Source organism: Mauremys reevesii, linkage group 5 (assembly GCF_016161935.1).
Source record: "Mauremys reevesii isolate NIE-2019 linkage group 5, ASM1616193v1, whole genome shotgun sequence".
NCBI lineage: Eukaryota > Metazoa > Chordata > Testudines > Geoemydidae > Mauremys > Mauremys reevesii.
Window position 1 is genome coordinate 71,943,918 of NC_052627.1, and position 20,893 is coordinate 71,964,810.

At 41.5% G+C, this 20,893-nt stretch overlaps 1 protein-coding gene and 1 long non-coding RNA gene across 2 annotated transcripts; both read right to left on the minus strand.

Moving 5' to 3' along the window:
- Positions 1–2,537: 2,537 nt before the first annotated feature.
- Positions 2,538–11,964, minus strand: LOC120407075. The gene is made up of 3 exons (XR_005599777.1): positions 11,901–11,964; positions 6,389–6,525; positions 2,538–2,732 (listed from the first exon to the last, which is right to left on the minus strand). It is a non-coding gene; the product is annotated as an uncharacterized LOC120407075 (long non-coding RNA).
- A 2,141-nt stretch (positions 11,965–14,105) lies between these two features.
- HAND2 (heart and neural crest derivatives expressed 2) lies at positions 14,106–17,076 on the minus strand. Its single transcript, XM_039542420.1, has 2 exons — positions 16,497–17,076; positions 14,106–14,749 (listed from the first exon to the last, which is right to left on the minus strand). Exons 1-2 carry the CDS (start codon positions 17,043–17,045, stop codon positions 14,651–14,653), a joined length of 648 nt encoding a protein of 215 aa, XP_039398354.1. The 5' UTR covers positions 17,046–17,076; the 3' UTR covers positions 14,106–14,650.
- Between the last annotated feature and the right edge of the window lie 3,817 nt (positions 17,077–20,893).

Genomic DNA, 20,893 nt, shown 5'->3' on the forward strand with positions numbered 1-20,893 from the left:
TCATACAGTAAATAATAATAATAATAATAAAAATAATAAATATAATTTACAACCTTTCATGAGCACTTCATTGCCTTAATATGAAAACTAAAATATATCTTTAAATATACGCCCATAGTGATTTATCTGTAGAAAAATATTTTTTATACCCACAATCAGACATGTCGCTTTATATATGCATCGGCATGGTGTGATATAAATATTTTTTTATCAATGTGACAATGAAATGTCAAAATTAGCTACTAATGTCACCAGCTACCAACGATTAGTTATTGTGGGTCATTAAAAATGAGTGTATATAAAACCTTTATGCCACTCTTTAAAAAAAAGTTTTAGAGATTTTAAAAGGGTGTTACTGGGACTAGTGTGTTTTTACCTGCAAACACCAGAATCCCTTACTATGAATACTTCTGAATAGAGTTCAGCGGGATTGACAACCGGTAAAACCAATTCAAATGTAAAACCTCTTCAAATACCATGGACTAGCTTTCTATACATAAAAATGTCATGATTTTTAAAGTCCAATATCTTTAGACCTCCCATGGCTAGAATCAAGTATTATTTACCCTGTTGATACGTTGGTATTCTCTTCTTCCCGACTCTATCAAACTCCTATTTCTAACCATGCAGAGTTGGGGACCAGAAACTTGTCACTTGGATTTTGGGCCAGTGAAATTTTGAAGGGGGAATTCCATATGGTGGGAGGAAGGGAAGAACGAACGATTGTAGTGGCAGGATCTTTATTTTTAAATCGCAGCTGAAGCTGCTCAGAGGTTTGGAATGTTAGAAGAAGTCTTAGAAAAGAAGGATTCATGGGCAGAGTACATGCAAGATAGTCAAAGATGCATGTGGAATTCCAATTTATCACATGACTCTGCAATCTTTTATAAGGGGTGTGTTTAAAGTGTGTGGTGGTATCTATAGGTATACTTTAAAACTGTGATAATTCTGTGTACAGAAAAGCTGGGATTCTCCCTTCATATGGTGGATATAATTTAATATCACGCCCCCTATAAATAGTAGTGCGATTCATGGAATATATTGCAGAATCATATGATAAATTGCACGTCTCATGCATCTTTGACATATCTATATGTCATGTGGATAAATGGATATCACAGTATATGCCATTTCCTATATATTTTTACTGTGCCTATCGCAGTGGGGCCTTGAGGTGTAACCACAACGTAAATATTAAAGTATCGGACTATCCATGTGATACACCGCAGAGTCATATGATAAGTGCATTTATCATGCACCTTTTATCTCACCTGTGCTTTCCCCTCTAATCCCCAGGATTTATTTTAACATTCCAAACCCTAAGCAACTTCAAACAACTGCATTAAAAATAAATCCTGGCGGAGAAATGTTTTCTTCTTCTCTCCACAAAAATAAAATAAAATAATAATAAATATTAAACCTGAGGCCCAGACTGGGCATTGTTAAATCCTGCACCGGTGACAGCTTTACTGTACATGAAAAATCTCAGTCCTTTAAAGTCTGATATCACAAAGCTCTGCAGGGTTAGAAATGGGATCTTTATGCCTTTGGAAAAGAGAGAGTCCTATCTTCTCCAACGGGACACCCAGCTCTTACTTTCAGCCCTAGAAGACCCAGAGAGAATGGACTTTAAAATGGTGCCATTATTGTGGCCAGAAAATCACAATAACTTTGGTTTAGGTGTGTTTTTCTAAAGAGGTTTTTATGGCTCCCTCTGAACCGTTTACAGTTTGACTCAGGGTAACTAAAGCACCTGTGTTTTTTACAGACGAAGGGATAAAAATGTATTTCCAATAAAAAAATTTAGAACCCCCTAAAACAATGTATATACACATGATAAAGAATACATGGTGATGTTATGTGGTTTAACACTTTATCTTCAGCAGCTTGGAATGGCCTGGCTTGTTCACAGGGGAAAACAATAAGTAAGTTATCCATGTAATCCAAAATGCTAGTTGATAAAAAATGTATACCACCATTCACCAGCATGTAGTCTGCATATGCCACATACCATACAGAAAGACAATTTTAGGAATGTGTTTAGGGACCTCTACATTTTTATATTGGGATTGTTTTATGCTTCTCCCTGTAAAATCATGTGTTTTGATTACCTTGAGTCCAAATGTCCAGGGCTGAGCGGAAGCTATTAAAAAAAAAAACCTCTTTAAAAAAACACATCGAAAGCTTTTGTACAAAACTCTTGGAATTTTAAAGTGTGTGTGTGTGATCTCTATATCAACATCAGAGATAATGGACCTTAAAACTGGTGTGTGTGTACATACTATCTATATATACACTAAATATAGTATATATATAACATATACTATATATAGGATATATATGCACACACATACGTAGAGTGTATATATAATACGTTGTATGTAATATAGAGAGAGTTTATAGCTACGCACATTATTATATATACACTCTGTATGTACACCATACACACAGTGTGGTACGCGCGCGCACACATAGAGCCAATAAAAGAAGTTGTAAGACTTTTTTATTTTCCCAATAGTAATACTAAGAGTGTCAAATTCAGAATTTGGATATATTACAGAAAATGGCAGAACATGAATATTGCCTTTACAGAAATAAAGAGAAATATGTTTTTTTTTCTTTAAGGACTGATGAATTTCTGAAGCTGTCTAGCTCTCTTGAAGAATATACTGTTAGAGTTTCACTCTTACATCAATGGATGAAAACCGATGTGATCTTGCAGACGACGTCTCCTAAATAAAGATAAAATGTTCACTAGCTCATATGTTTTGCCAATTATTCTCAATGACTGGTGTATTTTTTCTCATGGAATGATAGAAAATTGTTTTAAATCATTAGAGGTCACTTAGAGCCAGTCCTGATCGTTTAGTAAAAATAACTGGGCTATTATAGAGCTAAACGGAGCTGGGGTGTCCATCTTAACATACTTAAACATCATGCCTCGGTTTAAAAAATGCATTCACGTTCTTCATATTTCACAGTTACATGCATTCTTTTCTCCATTGGGTATACTTTCATTAGGCCATAAATGCATGAACAGATGAGTGTGCGTGTTTTTGTGTGTGTGAGAGAGAGGTCTGTGTATATCTACATGAGAGAACTGCATACCTTTATATGAGAGTTCAAAAGATACATTTTGATCACTAAACTATACTATTTATCTGTAGAAAACGTCAGGGGTTGGAAAAAATATCATTGTTGGAAAAATATTATTTAGGTAAAAATGGTTACAAATAACTTCAAGGCGGTAACTGCTGCATGTGGTTTGTTGCTGCTAAACAAAAAAACCATTTGTTCATTTTGTTCTTGAATTGTATGCCAATTTCACATAGTTGTAATTTACAAAACCTTTATAGTGTCTATGTGGAACGGGGATGTTCTACATTAGTTTCCAAATTCATCTCGTGCTTTTAAATAAAAAACCATGCCAATAAAAAGTAATGCACCCGCGGTGGTGAAAACAGAACAGAATTTCCTAAGGAGTTGTTAACTGTGTTACCCTGGCTATTTTGCAAAACAGTCCATATCCGCTTAATTAGATTAGATTGGGAAAACATGAACTTCCTTTCCCTAAACGCTAACGTAACTACTCGATTTTAGACTCCAAAGCAGAAATAAATAAAAATGTTTAAATAAAATCGATCCAGGACCAAATTATGCCTGCTTTACTTTTCAGTTTAGTCCCTATCTAAACCAGTCCTTTCAGCAAAGCGAGCGAGATTTGGTCCTGTTACATTAGACTAAAAGTATACATTCCGTTAAAGCCTGAGAGAAATATACTATATGTGCATATATATAATATACATAGTATAAACAAAAGTTCTATATTGATTTCATACACTTTAGCTTCTGTCCTTGTCTACTTTACCTATTTTCCAATTTAAATATGTTCCTTTCTTAAGAAAGGTGTACTGCAAAAGTGCATGACAAAGATTCATTTTCTGTGTACTCTTAAAATCTTTTGCTTGGTAAGGTACTACTTGAACATGATCTGTTGTTGTAAACGTGTTTTTATCACACTGTAAATTACTGTCACATTGACAGACCAGCCGGAAATGTAAATCATTTCATATACATAAAGTTATGAAAAAGTTTGTTAAGTTTCTGGATCCTAGGAAGGTCGCCGTGCTGCTGGATGGATGGCTTGGGGAAAAAATTGTTTACTATTTTTCCAAGCCATATAACGTCGACAACAGAACTGCTGGCTCCATAGTGCCTGGGACTTTGATGAGAGCGAACGGACAATGTGCAGAGTCCTTTCCTATGACACCCAGGCCAAAGCCACTTGGGAGGTCCTCAGTCCTAATGCAACCACAGCTAACTGCTCCCAACAGGAGGCTCTATGGATCAGGCAGGGTCACAATTATACTTCTGCTAAAGGCAAGAACTTAAAAATAAAAGGGAAGCGGGTTTGGCGGGGGGTTGACATCAAGCCTTTCAATTCATCAGGGGAAAGAAAGACTGGAACTGAATTTAGTGGGAACCTTTATCAGGGGTAGGTGTATGAGTAAAGCACTTTGCATCCAAGCACTTTGCAGTGGAAAAGCCTCTACTATGGAGAACTCGGTTCAGGTGGTTTTTAAGAAAGGTTTTTCACAACCTGTATGTTAGCTATTGAGGATCACGAAATAAAAAAATAGCATAATGTGGAGAAAGACGAGCAACCAGGCTTAAGCGTCGCTGATTTTGCAGACACAAAACTAGGTTTGTACCGAGTAGATTAAATATAAGACTGCACCTTTGTGTCTGTGTATATTTGTTATGCGAACCTCCCCACCCCTAAATAATAATAACAATAAAACAACCCCTTAACCATGACATATTTTTGTGAGAGGTTGGAGAGGAGTCCTTAGAAAACATCAAAGGCTTGGTATCTCATTTTTCGGTGAAGGGGTTATGATTGCTTTGTTTTACTTATTTATATTTTAAAAAGTGACAGAGCTGAGGTTAGACAAATGTACTGAAATATTGCAGCCTGCATAGAACCACTGAATAATATGTCTTGCCCAAGATCACTTCTGTCTATTTAAAGGATCTAGAAATCAAGAAAGAGCAACAAAACGTTTATTTTCTTGAAGTTTCACCTCTTCGGTTACAAACCGGTCTAATATCACTAACGGTTCAAAACCGGAGTCACTGAGCCCCGCTTTGCTGCAGGACAGAATGGTATGAAATTCCCAGCGAAGGCTTTCAAACCCACACTCATTATTTGCCGAAGAAACATTACAGCGACCAGCCTCCTCCTCATTCGCTGCCTGCCAAGAAGCTGAGCTGGGGATATTTTTAACTCCAGTATTTAGCTCCGGGATTTTTTTTGTCTCTTTTTTTTGGTTAAATCTCTCCATCAAAATCTAGTGAGCAAGATTCACAAAACAAACAGAAACTGATCGAGCTGAATGAACAGAAAACTACAAACTGCGCAAAGAGAAAGAGGAATGTTTACCCACCATTCGGAAGGGAAATTTGCGCTTCCTACCTGATAATTCAAATAGCATCCTTAAAAGCAAAGCAAAGCAAACAAAACGAAAAGTATAATTCAACGTACTGAGAGGTAAAGCACTGAAATGTGTATCTGCTTTAAGAACTAACTAATGGAACGCTAAGAGCGTTGTTATTTTCTCATGCCGGGACAGGACTGTGCTGTCGAGAGCTACATAGCGTTAAATTAAATTTATAATTCTGTGTTTGATCTGAAAATGTTGTGGAAATTACACCCGCTCTGTTACTTACACACACTGAGTAACACTGAGCCAGCCAACAACGTCACAAAGTATTAATCTGGATTAGTTTCAGCGTGTGAGTGGCCGGATTCAGTCTGAAGGAAGGGAGCAGGGCGCCTTCTGCTTGAAGAGGGGTAAATTCCTGGGAGTTCTTCTGAGCCTGCTTTGTGGGAGTCAGGGACAGGAACTGCTTCTAAAGGTTGGTTGGTTGCTGGGCCGGCTCACACGCGGGCTAGGGGCATTTGCTCGTGGTGGGTGGAGGTCTGTGCTCAGGGTTCCGTCCCCTATCCACTCCGAAGCGGATTCCCCAGGCTCCCGTGGGACAACGCTGGGATCACACTGGATTCCTGTTTCCCTTAGGTCGGACCACCTTCCACCTCCCCTTTACTGCTTCCCCAGGAACCGCTGGTTAACCGCAGAACCCGGAGCCCAGGGGAATCCCTCGCTCTCTCCGCAGATCCCCAAGGCCAGACTTCCTCGGCCTCTCTAATCGCTGCAGAAACTCGAGGCGGGTTTAGGCTGGGATGACTGGCAATGAAGGGGGCTCTTGAGGTTTGACGCATCCCCGGGGAATCACAGACGCAAGAAGCGCTGTCGAGGGAATACAATCACCTCCTGCGATAGAGGGAGCTCATGCCTTGCCCTGCCCGGAGAGTCTCTGCACTTACCTGCGGATTCTCTGTCCTCCTTGCCAACCTCTGTTCCCATCAGCAGAGCAGCGGGGCGTGTTGTGATCACAAGCGGCCGGGAACAGCCTGGCAGGCCCACAGCTGACACCCAGGGTTGGGATCAGAGGGAGGCTCCCCTAGCAGAGAGAGCCAGAGAGAAGAAGCGAAAGGAAAACTTTTGTTCAACTTTTCCCGATTCAGCCGAAGTGACCTGCAGTATCTGGAGAAGGTTTTTGAAGACGTTTAGGAGGGAGGGAGAGAGTTTTCTGCTGAGAAACTCAATCTGCCATACAGTAGCGGCTGCATCTGGGATCTGTCACAGCTGACAGCACCACAGGGCACAGACATGATCTTCTGCACAACACTGCAGCTCCCAAAAATACCCTCCTCAATCAAAGGGTGTCTGGTGGACCTGCATCACGCTCCTTCGCCAAAAGGGGGAAATATACCTGGACTAATTATCAAAAAAACACCCTTCCGTGGCAATTTAATACTAAAATAAAGAAATAATAACAGTAATAATAAGGGATGAAGGGTGATGTCATATATTGATGATGCAAAGGCCATAAATGTAGGAATTGGCTTTGTGAGATTTCTCAGAATGACTTTAATGAATAATTTCAGAGACAGTTACGGCTTTAGTCAATTACTGAGCGCCTCTATGAAAACCAGATTTTAGAAACGTATGAAGGACAGTCAAGGCCAGGCCTTTTGCTAGCCTAACATTCACCCGGCACAACAACACAAGCGCAGCTACCCCCGCCCCTACCGTCCAGTTCTCGAGTTCTGTTTTTGAAAAGCTCCTTTTCATACACTGCACTGACTGAACCCACTAAGGGTTTAATTCGGCTAAACGGCCACGCGGGTTGCTCTCTTTCTCTGGCCCCCCTTTTCAACCTTTGCTCAGGTATTGAGTTCCCCGTAAGAAGATCAGGCCATTTGGAAAATGTTTGTTTCAACAGACTAAGCAAACCTGATGCTGGTTTGCTTTTGAATGATGTTTTATTTGTAAAGCTCTTTCTCCTCCTGTATTTTATTATAGTTGTTTCTTTGTCTTTTAGACCCATTTTTAAACTTCTATTAGTTTGCGTGTACATACTGTTTTGTATTCATCATACGCAGCTCTGTTAGCCAATAGCAACATATGGCATATAAATAGAGCCCCATATAGGAGACTCAACGGCTCTATAATCTCCACATGTTTATTCAATATACGTGGACGGAAAGAGAGTCTTCTGCTATACATTAAAATATCGCTGTCCATTTTTCAAATACTTTGGGCTGCAACACACCCAGAGAGAATTCTCCGTTACACGCTATTCGTGATTAACAAATAAACAGGTTCGAAATACAGACTGACTGAGCTCCATTGTCCCACTAATATACTATTGCTGGTCTCAGAAACGTACTCCTGATTGCATTATTTAAGGGTAACAAACCTAAACACCAGTTCTCTATTGACTGTAAGCGCTTCTTTCTTTCTTTCTTTCTTTCTTTCTTTCTTTCTTTCTTTCTTTCTTTCTTTCTTTCTTTCTTCATGTCAAGCATATAGGGCCAAATCCTTTTCGCCTCCCCCATGCCTGTCGGCCTTATTCCATTCATGGAGCCCCCATTAACTTCAGCGAGACCACATGCAGCTGTAGGCCAGCAGGATTCGGCCCATGGTCTGAATGCGCACATTCCTGTATCTGACCCAAATAATGCAGCTTCTCAAAGAGAAGGGCCCAGGAAGGCACCAGACACCTTTTGCCTTGCACACTACCAGTGACCATTACAGAGCTCTCTCGCACAGCTTTGGCATGGGATTTACTCAGAGTTTTGGTCAGGTTTCTTTTTTACTTTTACTTTTTTGTACAAGCCCCAGTGCTACACGTTTTCTTTATGGAGGTGGTAGGGAGCCAAAGGCGCAGCATACCATTTTCACTGATTTAACAAGGAAACGTTCCTTTTCCTTTTGAGATTATAGATGTAGAGCTTTGTGGTGGCTTTTGCTGGAACAAAGCTAGAAATGGGATCCCATAACCTTTTAGGGGCACATATGGCTCTTTCGCTTGGTGATACTATTTTACTTTAATCCTTCAGACAAATACGCCACCATTATCTCTCGCCTTTAGAGACAAGATCAGCATTTTTTAAATCCCCCCTCTCTGTATATGACCAACAGTGCCTCTGGAAATGTACAGTTTCACAAGTGGCTGTATTCTTACAATGCCTTTTAAAGGACTGGGAGTGGACGCCAAATGCCAAAGCTGTATTTTATTGATTTTTTTCTCCTGGAAAATGTCACCTAACGTGTAAGATGATAATGATGACGATGCAACAGAATAATATAAAAATATCCCCATAACGTGTGCTCATGCATCCTGCTGAACCATACACAAACATGCAAGCTGTTAATTATTATTAGTCTCTCACTGCCCTGAATTAAATATGATTCATTAGAATTTAATAACAGGTGCAAAGTCATCTCTTTGCCAGCAGCGCTAGAGTTCATTGAGCTAGGAAACTCATTTTGTTTTACTAAAGGCTCCAGCTTGCCCGGCTGGTTGTAAATTGGACTACATGTTGGATAGCGGTTTTGTGAGTGGGGGATGGGGAGCCTGAGACACAGATTCCTGGAACGTAAAAGTTGCACTTTGCTTCACTAATTTGTTCCTGCCAATACATAAGGTGGAAAGCTGCCTAGCTAGTATTTACTTTGGAAGACAGCGCTCTGATCGAATGCAAACGGAGAAAGACTCCACCGCTAACACTCGTGCAGGGCATTTGCAACGTGGAATGCACCAGTGTATTTCCCTCTGTTTCTGATGTTGGCAAGAAGTAAACAAAGAAGCTTGGCTGGAAATCTCCAGAAGTAAAATCCTCTGAGTTAAAAGTAAAGGGTTGTTTTTTTTTTAATCCGGTCCCATTGCATCCGCATTCCAGCGGACGGACTGGACTTTAGATAGAGTTTGGAAAGCACGGCGATGATTGCACCCAACTCGAGAGCAGGATGGCTCCTAGCCGTCTGATCTGACGTCAACATGTCTCTAGGCTCTTGCTGCAAGATAGAGGGAGCAGAAATGGGGGAGGGCGGGCTGTAATCACTCCCAGATGTCTCTAATAGCAGATATAAAGACGTACATAGTGCCTAAGAATAAATTTGTAATCAGTGCTCTACAATCTGATCATCAAAGCAGCAAAATTTCTGGAGGAAAATGGGGGAAAACATCATACTGCGTTTGGGGGAAGTAGGGGGAAGGGCCACAAAGACTTCCCAGAAAGCAACAGGCCTTTCGAATCTACATGCTTTGTAGAATTTATGTGAATATATAATTCAGATAACAACTACGCTTTAATCTCTATTATACTGTGCAAACTGAAACAGCTGAGCAGTAATTGGCCAATTAGAAATGGAAGAGATTGGAGCTGGTTTTGAAGGGGAACATATTTCATAGCCTGCAAAAAATGATAAGCCCTAGTTATTACAGAGTGGATTACAGTCGCAGAAATGTGGGATTCGTTTCCTTTCTATCACTTAATGAAGGGCTTTTTTGGGTAGGGTTGAGGGTAGAAGGATTTAAAATATGTTTTCAGGCGCAAAAGATAACATTTTATATCATTAAAGTGATGCAGCGTCATCGTGGGGCTCGTGCTTCATGTTTGTTCTCTGAAACAGCAACCTTGGTGCTTTTCCCATTTACATCTGGAAATTTCAGCTGTCGTTCTACGGGTATCCATAATCTTTATGGAAAGGCCCCATTACACCTATCTTTGACGCCATCTTTGAAAATGATAAATTAACCATAGTTATCTACTCGGAGATGGGGCACTGTAAACTGATAGGTGAAAAATCGGTTATTCATATTCTCTCCTCCTTCTTCCCCCAGGAAAACATAGATTATATGGAAATCTAACAGCGTGGAGTGCTCATAAAACAACCAAAAATGACAGCCATGGCTCCAAGAAGAACGGTATCAACTATCTTCAACATCCCGCGGTGCATAAAACCTGAAGACTCCCATTACCATTTCTGCTATTTAAAAATCAACGAGCTTCCTTTTTAATATCCAGACTCAATATTATTACATCAGAATAACCTCAGTGATGTAATGTTTACATACTTTCCAAAGTGATTTGAATAGTAGAAAACGTAGGCTTTGCACACCCTCTCCATTGTGCAAATGCTTTGAAAAACATGAAAAATGTTACCTAAAGGTAACGTTAAAGAACAATTATATCACATACTAGACCTAAGCTATCCTGCAGAGAGAGTGAGAGAGATGATCTATCAATAAATCCCAACTAACGCTACTAATATGTATTCTGTTAAAACAGAAAATCGTTTCCATTCCTACATTTGAACCAGCCATAAATTCCCTTGTTTCAATTTCACTGTAATACAAGCTTTTAGGAAACGAATTAATAAAAATAGAAAATGTGCCATGCCCCCATCCATTTGTTATTATCTGAATCACAAGAAAAGTGTAAGGACACATTCTGCTCCCACTTACACCCACATAAGGGCCCGATCGACCCTACCGAAGTCAATGAAAGTTTTGCTATTGACTCCAGCGAAATCAGGATCCGGATTTCTAAATCTGGAGTAACTCCACCTAATTTACACTATGGATTAACACGAGCGTAATTGAGAGCAGAATGTGCCCCATAAAATATCTCAAACTACTCATTAGAGTTCATAGCTTAAACACGACCCTTTACATTTAGTTTTAAGAATCATTAGTGGTATATTTCCATGTTATTTTACATTAAAGTTGTCTCCCTTTCTCGCCTCCAGATTCTACAAACTCTTACTCACGTGAGTAATTCTTCTCTCTTCAGTAGTCCTACTGAATTCATTAGGACTACTGGGTGATTATGGGTTTATAGGACATAATTTTATAATAGGGTATTTTTCTTGCTCCTCAAAAGAAAAAAACGAAGGTTGTTTTTGAGGCAGAGGACACAGATAACATTGTGAATTCTTTTCCCAAAACAACCAACGTAGATGTATTATCTTAAAAGACAGGTGAGGTACTTAAAATATTGTATAAATACTGAAAAATGTTCACAAAACGTTTAGTTTGGCAACTTATAATTATGCAGTTTGGCTTTACACCTCTGTTCCTCATTCTTAACTTTTCCTCTCAGATTACCTGTAGAATAATATGGAAAGGCCTAGCAATTATTAACTAGCAAGAGTACACTGATATTTTCCCAATACCATCAGTTCATAAGTGCCTTTATACCAGTGAACAGTCTGTGTCACTGAGTAGCTATCAAGGAGGGCAGACGTGGAATATATGAGGAGGCAAATATGTTTAGTAATGACCTTAAGAACCTAGATTAAAACTCTTTCCCAGAGACCTGGCCGTACTGCTGTGGAAAAGCTTCTGGTTCACCATTCAGAATGTTATCAGCCACACAGCTCCTTTAGGAGATGTGGGGCCAAGGCACACTGACATCCCAATCTACCATCAATTTACCTTCCACCGCCCTGCTTCCCCATTTAGCTTTTAACGTCAAAACCTACATTTTTGTCGGCTCCGGCCTGTCTAGGGCTCTTGTGATTTAGCTCCAGGAATGATTGCTCCTGAGAAAATGGCAACATCCTCATTACCAAGCAATTAAAATAGATCCCTTTTAGCGGGTCCAAGGGTGCAGCCAGTTTGAGAAATGAAATGCAAAGGGAGAGTTCATTTTCCTTGTATAGGAAACGCCAAAAAGGCTACTATCTTCACAATGGCATCCTGAATCTGCCAGAGAGGCGCTGGGTCGTTGGGCTACGATGTAGCCAGATACAGATTACAGCCCTGCAGGGCGCTGGAAGTAAAAGGAAGCGGTTTTCCTGATCGAGGAAAAGGACAGACCACAACGAAAAAGCAGTTTTAAAGAGTATTTTCACCAGTGCCTAATGCAGCAAGACTTCCGCAGCTCCGTGTTTCTAAACGATTGGCTTGTGCTTAAAGATCACACATTAAACGCGTGTATTAAACACACAGCCAATGGTATGAGGATCCAGTTGATCGATAAAACACCTGGGTATTTGCAGACAGTTACCGGGGAATACTTCTCTAATCTGGAGTTATAATTAGTAGCATCTCGATACGTCTCCCATTGTAATAGCTGCACCATTGGAGCCTTTAACCTACCTTGGCAACATTAGCAACGTCAAACACAAATGGAGCAGGGGGAGACCTTCCGCTATCAACTGGGAAGCTAGCAGGGAAGGAAAAGAAAACAAAAGGGAGACTCTTCTCTCGAAGGGTTATAAACAAAGGCAAGTGTCTGTAAACATAACTCTACACCCAAACACAAACCCAGGCTGCCTGGCCCGAAGGGAGAAAGGGCACATCACTTTTGCGTAGTTGTTCTAACCCTTCAACCTTCCCATTGTCAGAGAGACTGGCAAACGGTGTAAGGGCTCTCTTATCTTTTTATGGGCAATTGCAAATCTACCTACTCTTATTGTAAGAGCTGGCCACAAGCCACTTAATTAAGCACTACCATAACCTTGTAAGAGAGCCAGATTGATTGAGGTTACATTCGTGCAAGAATCCTGAGGCCACAAAAATATTAAACTGAGGTTTATAGTACAGATAGAAACCGTTTCCCATAATCCCTGGAAGCTTCCTTAGGTAAACCGCTTGTTTAAAAGTTTAGCAGTTTATAAGGCTGGATTTCTAGGTGTAAATACAGTAGGAAGTGTCCAGTCCTCAGAACGCTGCAATACACTCATTTACTTTGGTTGGACTGGCAAGGCGAATAGTCAATTTCGAGGAGTGGTGATGGACAAAGATGGTAGTTTTTAACTGTTCAGATACAAAGGATGGAAGATGGGATTGAGGGAAGCAATTTTACATATTAAAAGTAAAGGGGCCAAACCGCAGGCAGTTGCTAGCCTGGAGACAGGAGAGGATAAAAAAAAAAAAGACGTGCTCACTGTGGCAGATTGGAAACGTGCGGCCCGGGAGTTCACTGCATCTCATTGTAAATTTTGCTTGTCCCTCCAAATCCCTTGCCTTGTTCACTGTTTCTTACTGGACGTAAAATTACCTGTTACATAATCACTTATAGCAAAGCTCTAAGCTTCCTTTGCGGACCCTCAGTCCTAGCCCATTGAGGTCAGAGTCTTCTCTATATAACCCTATACAACATCTATATAACCCGATACGACATCTTTCTCGTTCCGGGCTTCGCGTGCAGTCACCTCGGGAAAACAGATAAATAGCTCTGGTTGCAGGAAATAAGCACCAAGAAAGATGTAATCAATTCACAACACTTCTCTCTCCCTCACGGACACTTTTAAATTACACTTTTAATATCTAAACTCCTAAAATTATATTTCAAGTGACTCGTGTTCCAAGCGCTCTTATTGTAGGAATGTTGTCTTTCTTAGGAAAACATGCATATCAGTCATTCTGATTTGATCAAGGTTTCTACCTATGTCCATTTCCCGTTAGCATTAAATCTCATGCCTGGAAAACACTACCACAAGGAATTTATATTTAGAGTAACTGTATTTTTTCCCTTTAACACGCGCACTGCTGGTAAGATCCTTTCCCCCTCCCTCTTTTCACTCGATGAGTTGCTTAAAAATAAACTTAGAGGCAATCTTTATAATTTAGTTTACTTCCGAATATCTTAAATATTATGAAAACTATAACAACGTTGTTATTTAAAAACATTTGAGGTATAAAACATAAAAAGATTTTTTTTGTAAAAAACACACACAGTGGTTTATTGAATACTTACAACGTTTACACCTTCAATATTAATTAAACTCCACTTTTTCCCCCCTTAAGGACGGAAGTGCACATAACAAATAGCTGCTGAAAACATTTTCAAATACTGAACGACCACAACAAAATTACCATAGTAAATACCAAGCCAACTGAAACATTGGTGCAACTGTTTCTGTTGAAATATAATTTTATAATCCCATGAATATTTATATCCAAAAGGCCAAGTATTAAAGATACACTTCACATACACACTAATGCCAGGGAGTCTTTTCCCCCCTTTCTTTTCTATTTTTCCCCGTGTGTTCTATACAAACAGAGAAATAACATTCACGAAACTACTGAGACGACATTACCCCTTACCAAGCTGGAGTTTCCTCTTCATATATATGGAATGCTTTTCTTCGAATATCCACATTTTGGGGGGTGGGGGAGAAATTGCACATAAATAAACTGGATGATTCCAAATACAAAAAGTCCTCAGATCAAATCTCTCTAATGAGTCTAGGAGATTTCCTTGAGTTCTTCAGTCTTGCGGCGCTCACTGCTTGAGCTCCAAAGCCCAGACATGTTGCGGCCAGCCAGTCCTCCCTTTGGTTTTCTTATCGTTGCTGCTAACTGTGCTTTTCAATATTTCATTCTGGGAAGACAGTGTGCAAAAAAAGAGAGAAACAAAGCAGAAGTTTAGAAATTATATTCCTTTACCTTTCGTAACCTCCGCCACCCACTCCTTGTCTTCTTCCCCCTCAGAAGAGGGGAATCCAAAGCTGGCGATAGAAATCTACAAAGATCCATGCAGGCTCCTGCAAAGGCCTCCAAGCTACAGGACAAACTTTCGGCTAGAAAGCTTGACAAAGAAACGCCCGTTTACGGGCTTTTCGCAGAAAGCTGCGGGTACTGTAAAAAAACCCGCACACCAGTTTACATGTTTCATTCTTTGCAAAATAGCGACTGTGCTGTTATTTTGCACCGATCGCGATCGTGGCAAGGGCGGCTCATTTCCAAACGTAAACAAAGCTTCTTCGGGTTAAAAAGCCACCTACAGCAACAGTCAGAATAATCATAGCCTGCTTTTAATTGTGGGCTTCTTTAGGGTTAAGCGGCCCTCCCCGGTCAGATCTCAGGAGTGTATATTTTATTTCAAATATAAATTACATTTATATATCATATGGCATACACACACACTTGAGGTTTCAGTGGAGCATTAACTTATAAGAAGACCCGAATTACTAGTAGGTCAATGATGAACATTCTAGCTAATGTCCGCATACCACTAAATAACACCATTGTCAATATATTATGAGAAGTGCACATCCATTCATATAAGGCCCGATCCTGTTGTATTCACTGAGGTCAAATCCCTATTGAAATCAGTGGGAATTTTGCCTGAGTAAACCATTAGGCCTACACCAAGAGTTAGCATCCACATAAAAAATTACTTCGCCTTAAATTAAAAGAAAAGAAAAAACAAACAAACAAAACAAAAACCCAACCCAAAACTCAACAACAAAAGCATAAATTCCAACCGAGAATAATTTACTGTGAACCTGTGGGGCTGTGCATTATTTGTCAAGGATTTAAAACTGTGCTGGAGTTAAATTCAAGTGGTACATGCCTTCCCTATGAGCAGAGTTTCTTTTATTTGAACAGATTGCAGGGTGTTTCTGCGTTATGAAAGGTTGCTTGTGGACAAGACAGAATTATTATTAGAAATTGTAATTCAAATAACACTGCGGGGGGAATGGAGTAGAGGAGGTACTGAAGGGATGCTAATGTAAAATAAAGTATACAAAACCATATTTTATGATTAAGACATTCGTGTGCAGCTGCAAGGAATGGTTTAACTATTATAATCTGACCCTACACCCGATTTTGCTGCAAGCTATATCAATTCTGAAATATTTCTATCACACAGCAGATGCCAGTTTCCCACCCCAAATGCATTTACATTTTAAAATCACCCCCGGTCACTTGGAACAGCTCCTGCACCGAAGTGAATTGAGTCTTCACTTCCCTTTATCAGTGATAACATATATTATTATGGGTACATCCATTAATGCAGATTATAGGTACGCGTACATGTACACACCATATATCATACTCGGAAACCCCGTAAACATTCATTCATATCCATTAACTAAGGCACACAGTATGTTACCTACATCATCTTTCCTACACGCAGCGCTAGTACATTGGGGCATGTGTGTGCTGTGTAACACCATGATGTATTTAATTTGAGATCCATTCCGTGGGCTCTGGAACGGAGCCTGGCTGACCTAGCAGCCTCTCCCCAAGCCAGCTGTGCCCAACACATCCGGAAGAAAGGACGAGCCCAGAGTAATCCCTCGCAAACAACAACAACAGCCTCCCCCTGTGGATGTACTGACCAGCTCTTTCTTCCTCTTCTCCTCCTTCACGTCTGTCTTCTTGATCTCTGCCTTGAAGGCCTCCGCCTCCCCGTTCTGATCGTCCTTGGCTAGCAGGTCCATGAGGTAGGCGATGTAGCTGGTGGCCAGGCGGAGGGTTTTGATCTTGGACAGCTTGGTGTCGGCGGGCACGTTGGGGATGCACTCCCGCAGCTCGGCGAAGGCGCTGTTGATGCTCTGAGTCCTGCGCCTCTCCTTGCGGTTAGCCGTGCCCCGGCGCTTCACCGGCCGCGGCCCCCCGAGCCCGGGCGGCCCGCTGCCCGGCGGCCCCCCGCCGTAGTGGGAGTGGTCGATGCCCGGCGCGCCGCTGGCGTACTCGGGGCTGTAGGACAGGGCCATGCTGTAGTCGGGGGGCGACATCTCCGGGTGGCTGCTGATGAGCCAGCCGTGGAAGTAGGGGTTCTCCTCGTGGCCGCAGCGGCTGGCGGCGGCGGCGGCGGCTGCGGCGGCGAAGGGGTAGCCCTCATGGTGCACCACGGGGTGGTGGGGGAAGCCCCCCACCAAACTCATCCCCGAGCCCTCGCGCACCCCACCCCCGCCCCGGGACCAAGCCTCCCGCCTCCCGGCCCGCTGCCTCGACCCGCCCTTCGCCGCGGCCGCTCCCCCGCCTCTTCTCAGCGCCTCTCCGGCCGCCGGCTGCCCAGAGGGCGCTGCCGAGTCCCGCTCAGAGCCAGCGCGCTCCCCGGTCCCCGGGCGCCAGGCGCTGGGCCCCGGCCGCTCATGCGGCGCGTCTCCTCCGCGCGGGGCCTGGCGCTTCGGCGCGCCCACAAACTGGCTGGAGCCCCGCGCTGCCTCCTCCGCGCCGCGGCGCCCGGCTCTGCCTTCACCGCCGCGGCGGGGTGTGACAGGCACCCGCCCGGCCTCCCGCGGCGCCCCCGCGCTGTCGGGCTCCGGCGCTGGCCTTGGGCATGAAAGGCTCTGGTAACGTTCCGCTCCCCCTTGGCCGGAGGCTGCTCACTGGGAGGCGAGCGCATCCATCCGCCTGGCCTGCCCCCTCCGGCTCGCTCGGGGGCTCGGGCACCGGGCAGCCCGCTGGCCCGCAAGCAGCTCGAATCCCGCCCCGGCTGGTGGCGATGCAGAGGAGGAAGGTGGCGGCGATTCCCCCAGGCTTGGTGCTGCGCGGGGCACTGGCACAATTTCCCAGCACGATCTCCATGTACAGCTACATCTTTCGGGCAGCTCGTGTTAATATATGTCGTCAGAGGCTTCCTCCGCCAATCCCGCGCGGCAGGGGCGGGGCCCTCGGCGCTCCTCAATAAAACTTTTTGATGTTTGCGTTGCTAATTGCCGAGCTCCTCTTTTAGGATTGGCTGCCCCGTCATATCCCTAATATAATTAAAACAAGGGAGGAAAAAACTTTTATCATGGAGACAGAGGTTAATGCAAGTGTTTAGCAGATGCTGTTCGGCAAAATCTTCTTTTTAAATAAACTCATTAAACCAAAATATTGGATCATTTCAACCCAGGTACAGTATGTCGCCGAGAATTTTGATGGAAAAAAATAGCGGCACGGTCAGTTCAGTTATTGCTTTACAAAATGTTTGTGTGTAACTAGCAGAGGAAAACATAAAAACAGCTTCAGGAGGCACTTGCCGATTAACCAATGGTGATATACATACACCAGAAACACTTTAGCTTATTGCTAGTTAATGCACACAAAGAGCTCACTAGCAATACGTTTTCATGCCGAGAGAAATGCAGTTATTATGGCTACTCATTGGACATGAGTTTCAAGTACAAAACTGTTGGATCTGACTTTATAGCAACTGACTTCTAAAATGAGCAAACAATATGGTCAGGGAGATGGTTTTCAAAGATTGAGTTGCTTTTAAATAAGAATAAGAAAAACAAATCAAATGATTCTCTTCCAGCTTGCTAAGTTAATGTACATACCGCGACATCTATTCATCTGAACCAGTTACATGCCTGAAATCAGTTGCATGCTTGTTTAACTAGCCTGATTGGTAAGTAACCGAATATTTTTACGGCATGTTCTGAGCTTATTTTCTAGTTTTTACTAACAAATATATAAATATCTCTCTGCATTCCTCCCTCACCAATAAAAAAACAGGCATCTGTGGAAAGCAGGTTTAGTTATCGAAAGGGAATAGTTAAAGTTTTGTTTAACAGTCAGGCCCGGAGGAAATCTAGTAGATATTTAGCTATTTTGGTTTTGTAATCTTGAACACATTATAACAGGAAAATGAATCTTAGCTTGTAATTCACAGGGAAACTGGTAACTTGGAAGCGAGACTTGCGCCAAGAAATTGCTGTCATCTTCAAATGGAGCAGAATATTACTAAATAGCTGTGAAATATCAAATACTCACCCTAGGTGTCTTGGCTACTGGATAGAGTGCTTTGGTGTATATTAAAATGCAATACTACAATATAGTCAGTGTGGAAAACTGTGTCAACGGGAGCTGGTGAGTCGTAAATTAAGAAAGAGAGATAGAGATGCAGGAGTTTGCAAGGAGCCGAGAAGAAACTCAAATCCAATTGCTGCAAATGCTCAGTATGATACCCTGAAGATTAAGACATATTTGGTTAAGCAACAGAGAGTATGCACTTTGGGAGAAAACAACAAACAAATGCTTCTTTCTGTGTATTATTATTCCGAGGAGTAAAAGCGGATTTAAATAAGAGCTGTTACATTACAACAGCGTATTCAGGGGCTGCTTTCTAGTTTTCACTATGACTATAATGCAATATATTTGCACGCAAAGAAACGATAAGGAATGTAAAGAAGAAGAGTGCGATATTTACGTTTGTTGGCACCATGCTCAGTTTGTTTAGCTTGTTTTTGCTCTACAATAATGAAATCAAGAACTGTCTTTCGAGTTAAAATTTGCATTGACACAGGCAGGAGAAAAGGCCAATTGAAACAAAAAGAGGATTGTTGTGGTGTGAAAACTCACAGAACAATGAATCCCAATACATACATATGTTGTCCAATCGAGGAATATAGAGTTTAACCAAATATGTACAAATAACGATAAAAATTAAATGCATAGTTGATATAAATATAAGTATATGCATTGATATGTATCTGGGTGTAAAACTGTATATGCAGTTTTATTCAAGGGTTTAAAACGTTTTTATATTTAAAGTCAGGATACTGAAAATGGTGAGCTCAAATTTTCAGTATTTGAAGGAAACAATGTATGTACAATACTGGCATTTTACACGTGAAAAATGACTGTGTGTATAATATGCCAATGTCGAAGCAGATAGATTAAAAATACTGTTTGAATGTTGCAGTGAATCCAGTCTAGTGATTTTCTTTAACGTTTTGCTACTTTTGGGTTAAGTATTTTTGGTTTATGAGGAGGATATAGCCCTGCAGAGAATAAATGGGTATATTTGTTTCTAAATCTCCTCCCCCCCCCAGTTAAATTGTGCTTAATTGCAATGCCCTAGGAGCGTTTCAATATAATTCTGGATGCGTTGTAATTGTGAAAGTTTCTGGTGAACCGCTACTATTGTCCCGATAACATCTCAAGTGATGAAAGAAACGGAAAACATGAGGCAGAGAAAAAGTAATAAAAGATTCTGGAGATACTGATCTGAACATCAGTCCACAAAGCTAACATCATTGTTCCTTCATTATTTCTATATAAAAGACTCGCTAAAGTTAAGCGGGGAACTGGATTTTAAATACAAATTTCCAGTACTTCTTTATACACAAGTTATAAAGTCTATTTGAGAGCAAATGCAGCATGTGTGTTCTCAAATGTAAGTACTTATACAAACCCACCTATAATAGTTTGATTTGCAATAGTCTTTTTCTTTCTGACCAGCGCATATGAAATTTCTGCAGCTAAAATTGATTTTTTAAAAAGATTTCTTAGCTCAGTACGTTTCCTATCATAAACATAAGTGATACACTGCATTTTTTTAAAAGTAATACTTTGTTTTTAAAATTCGTCTTTCCTGATATGTCACTGATTTAACTGCTAAAATGGTCGCAAGTCAGGCGGGCATCTTTATCTAAATTATAAACAGACGGATATGTACTAGCTCACTGTAAGTAAAATATCTTGGTGCACACAAAGCTGAGCATGGCTTTGACTTTTCACATGCTTTTCGTCTCTTATTGTATTGCAGGAATAATGCAATAAGTTAGGCTGCTGCATCCACTGGTTAAGTCTCTTCGAACTGGATGAGCAAGAAGAGCAAGAGACGAGAAAAGTCTCTTAATAATATACTGGAACTGAGTACATGGCATTTTGTCATGTAAAGCTCAGCGGATGATCTGTGCCAGCAGGAGGAATCCTACGGAGGGCGCAATTCAGCGCAGCAGCGTCTTCACCTTCCCTGAGTGAAATAAGAAGTGTATAGCTATCTGCTTTACAAGAC

Coding starts and splice junctions, on each gene's coding strand:
- HAND2 (XM_039542420.1), bottom strand. CDS start 17,045: ATGAGTTTGGTGGGGGGCTTCCCCCACCACCCCGTGGTGCACCATGAG. Junction 14,750..16,496: donor AGAAGAGGAAGAAAGAGCTG/GTCAGTACATCC, acceptor CTGTCTTCCCAG/AATGAAATATTGAAAAGCAC.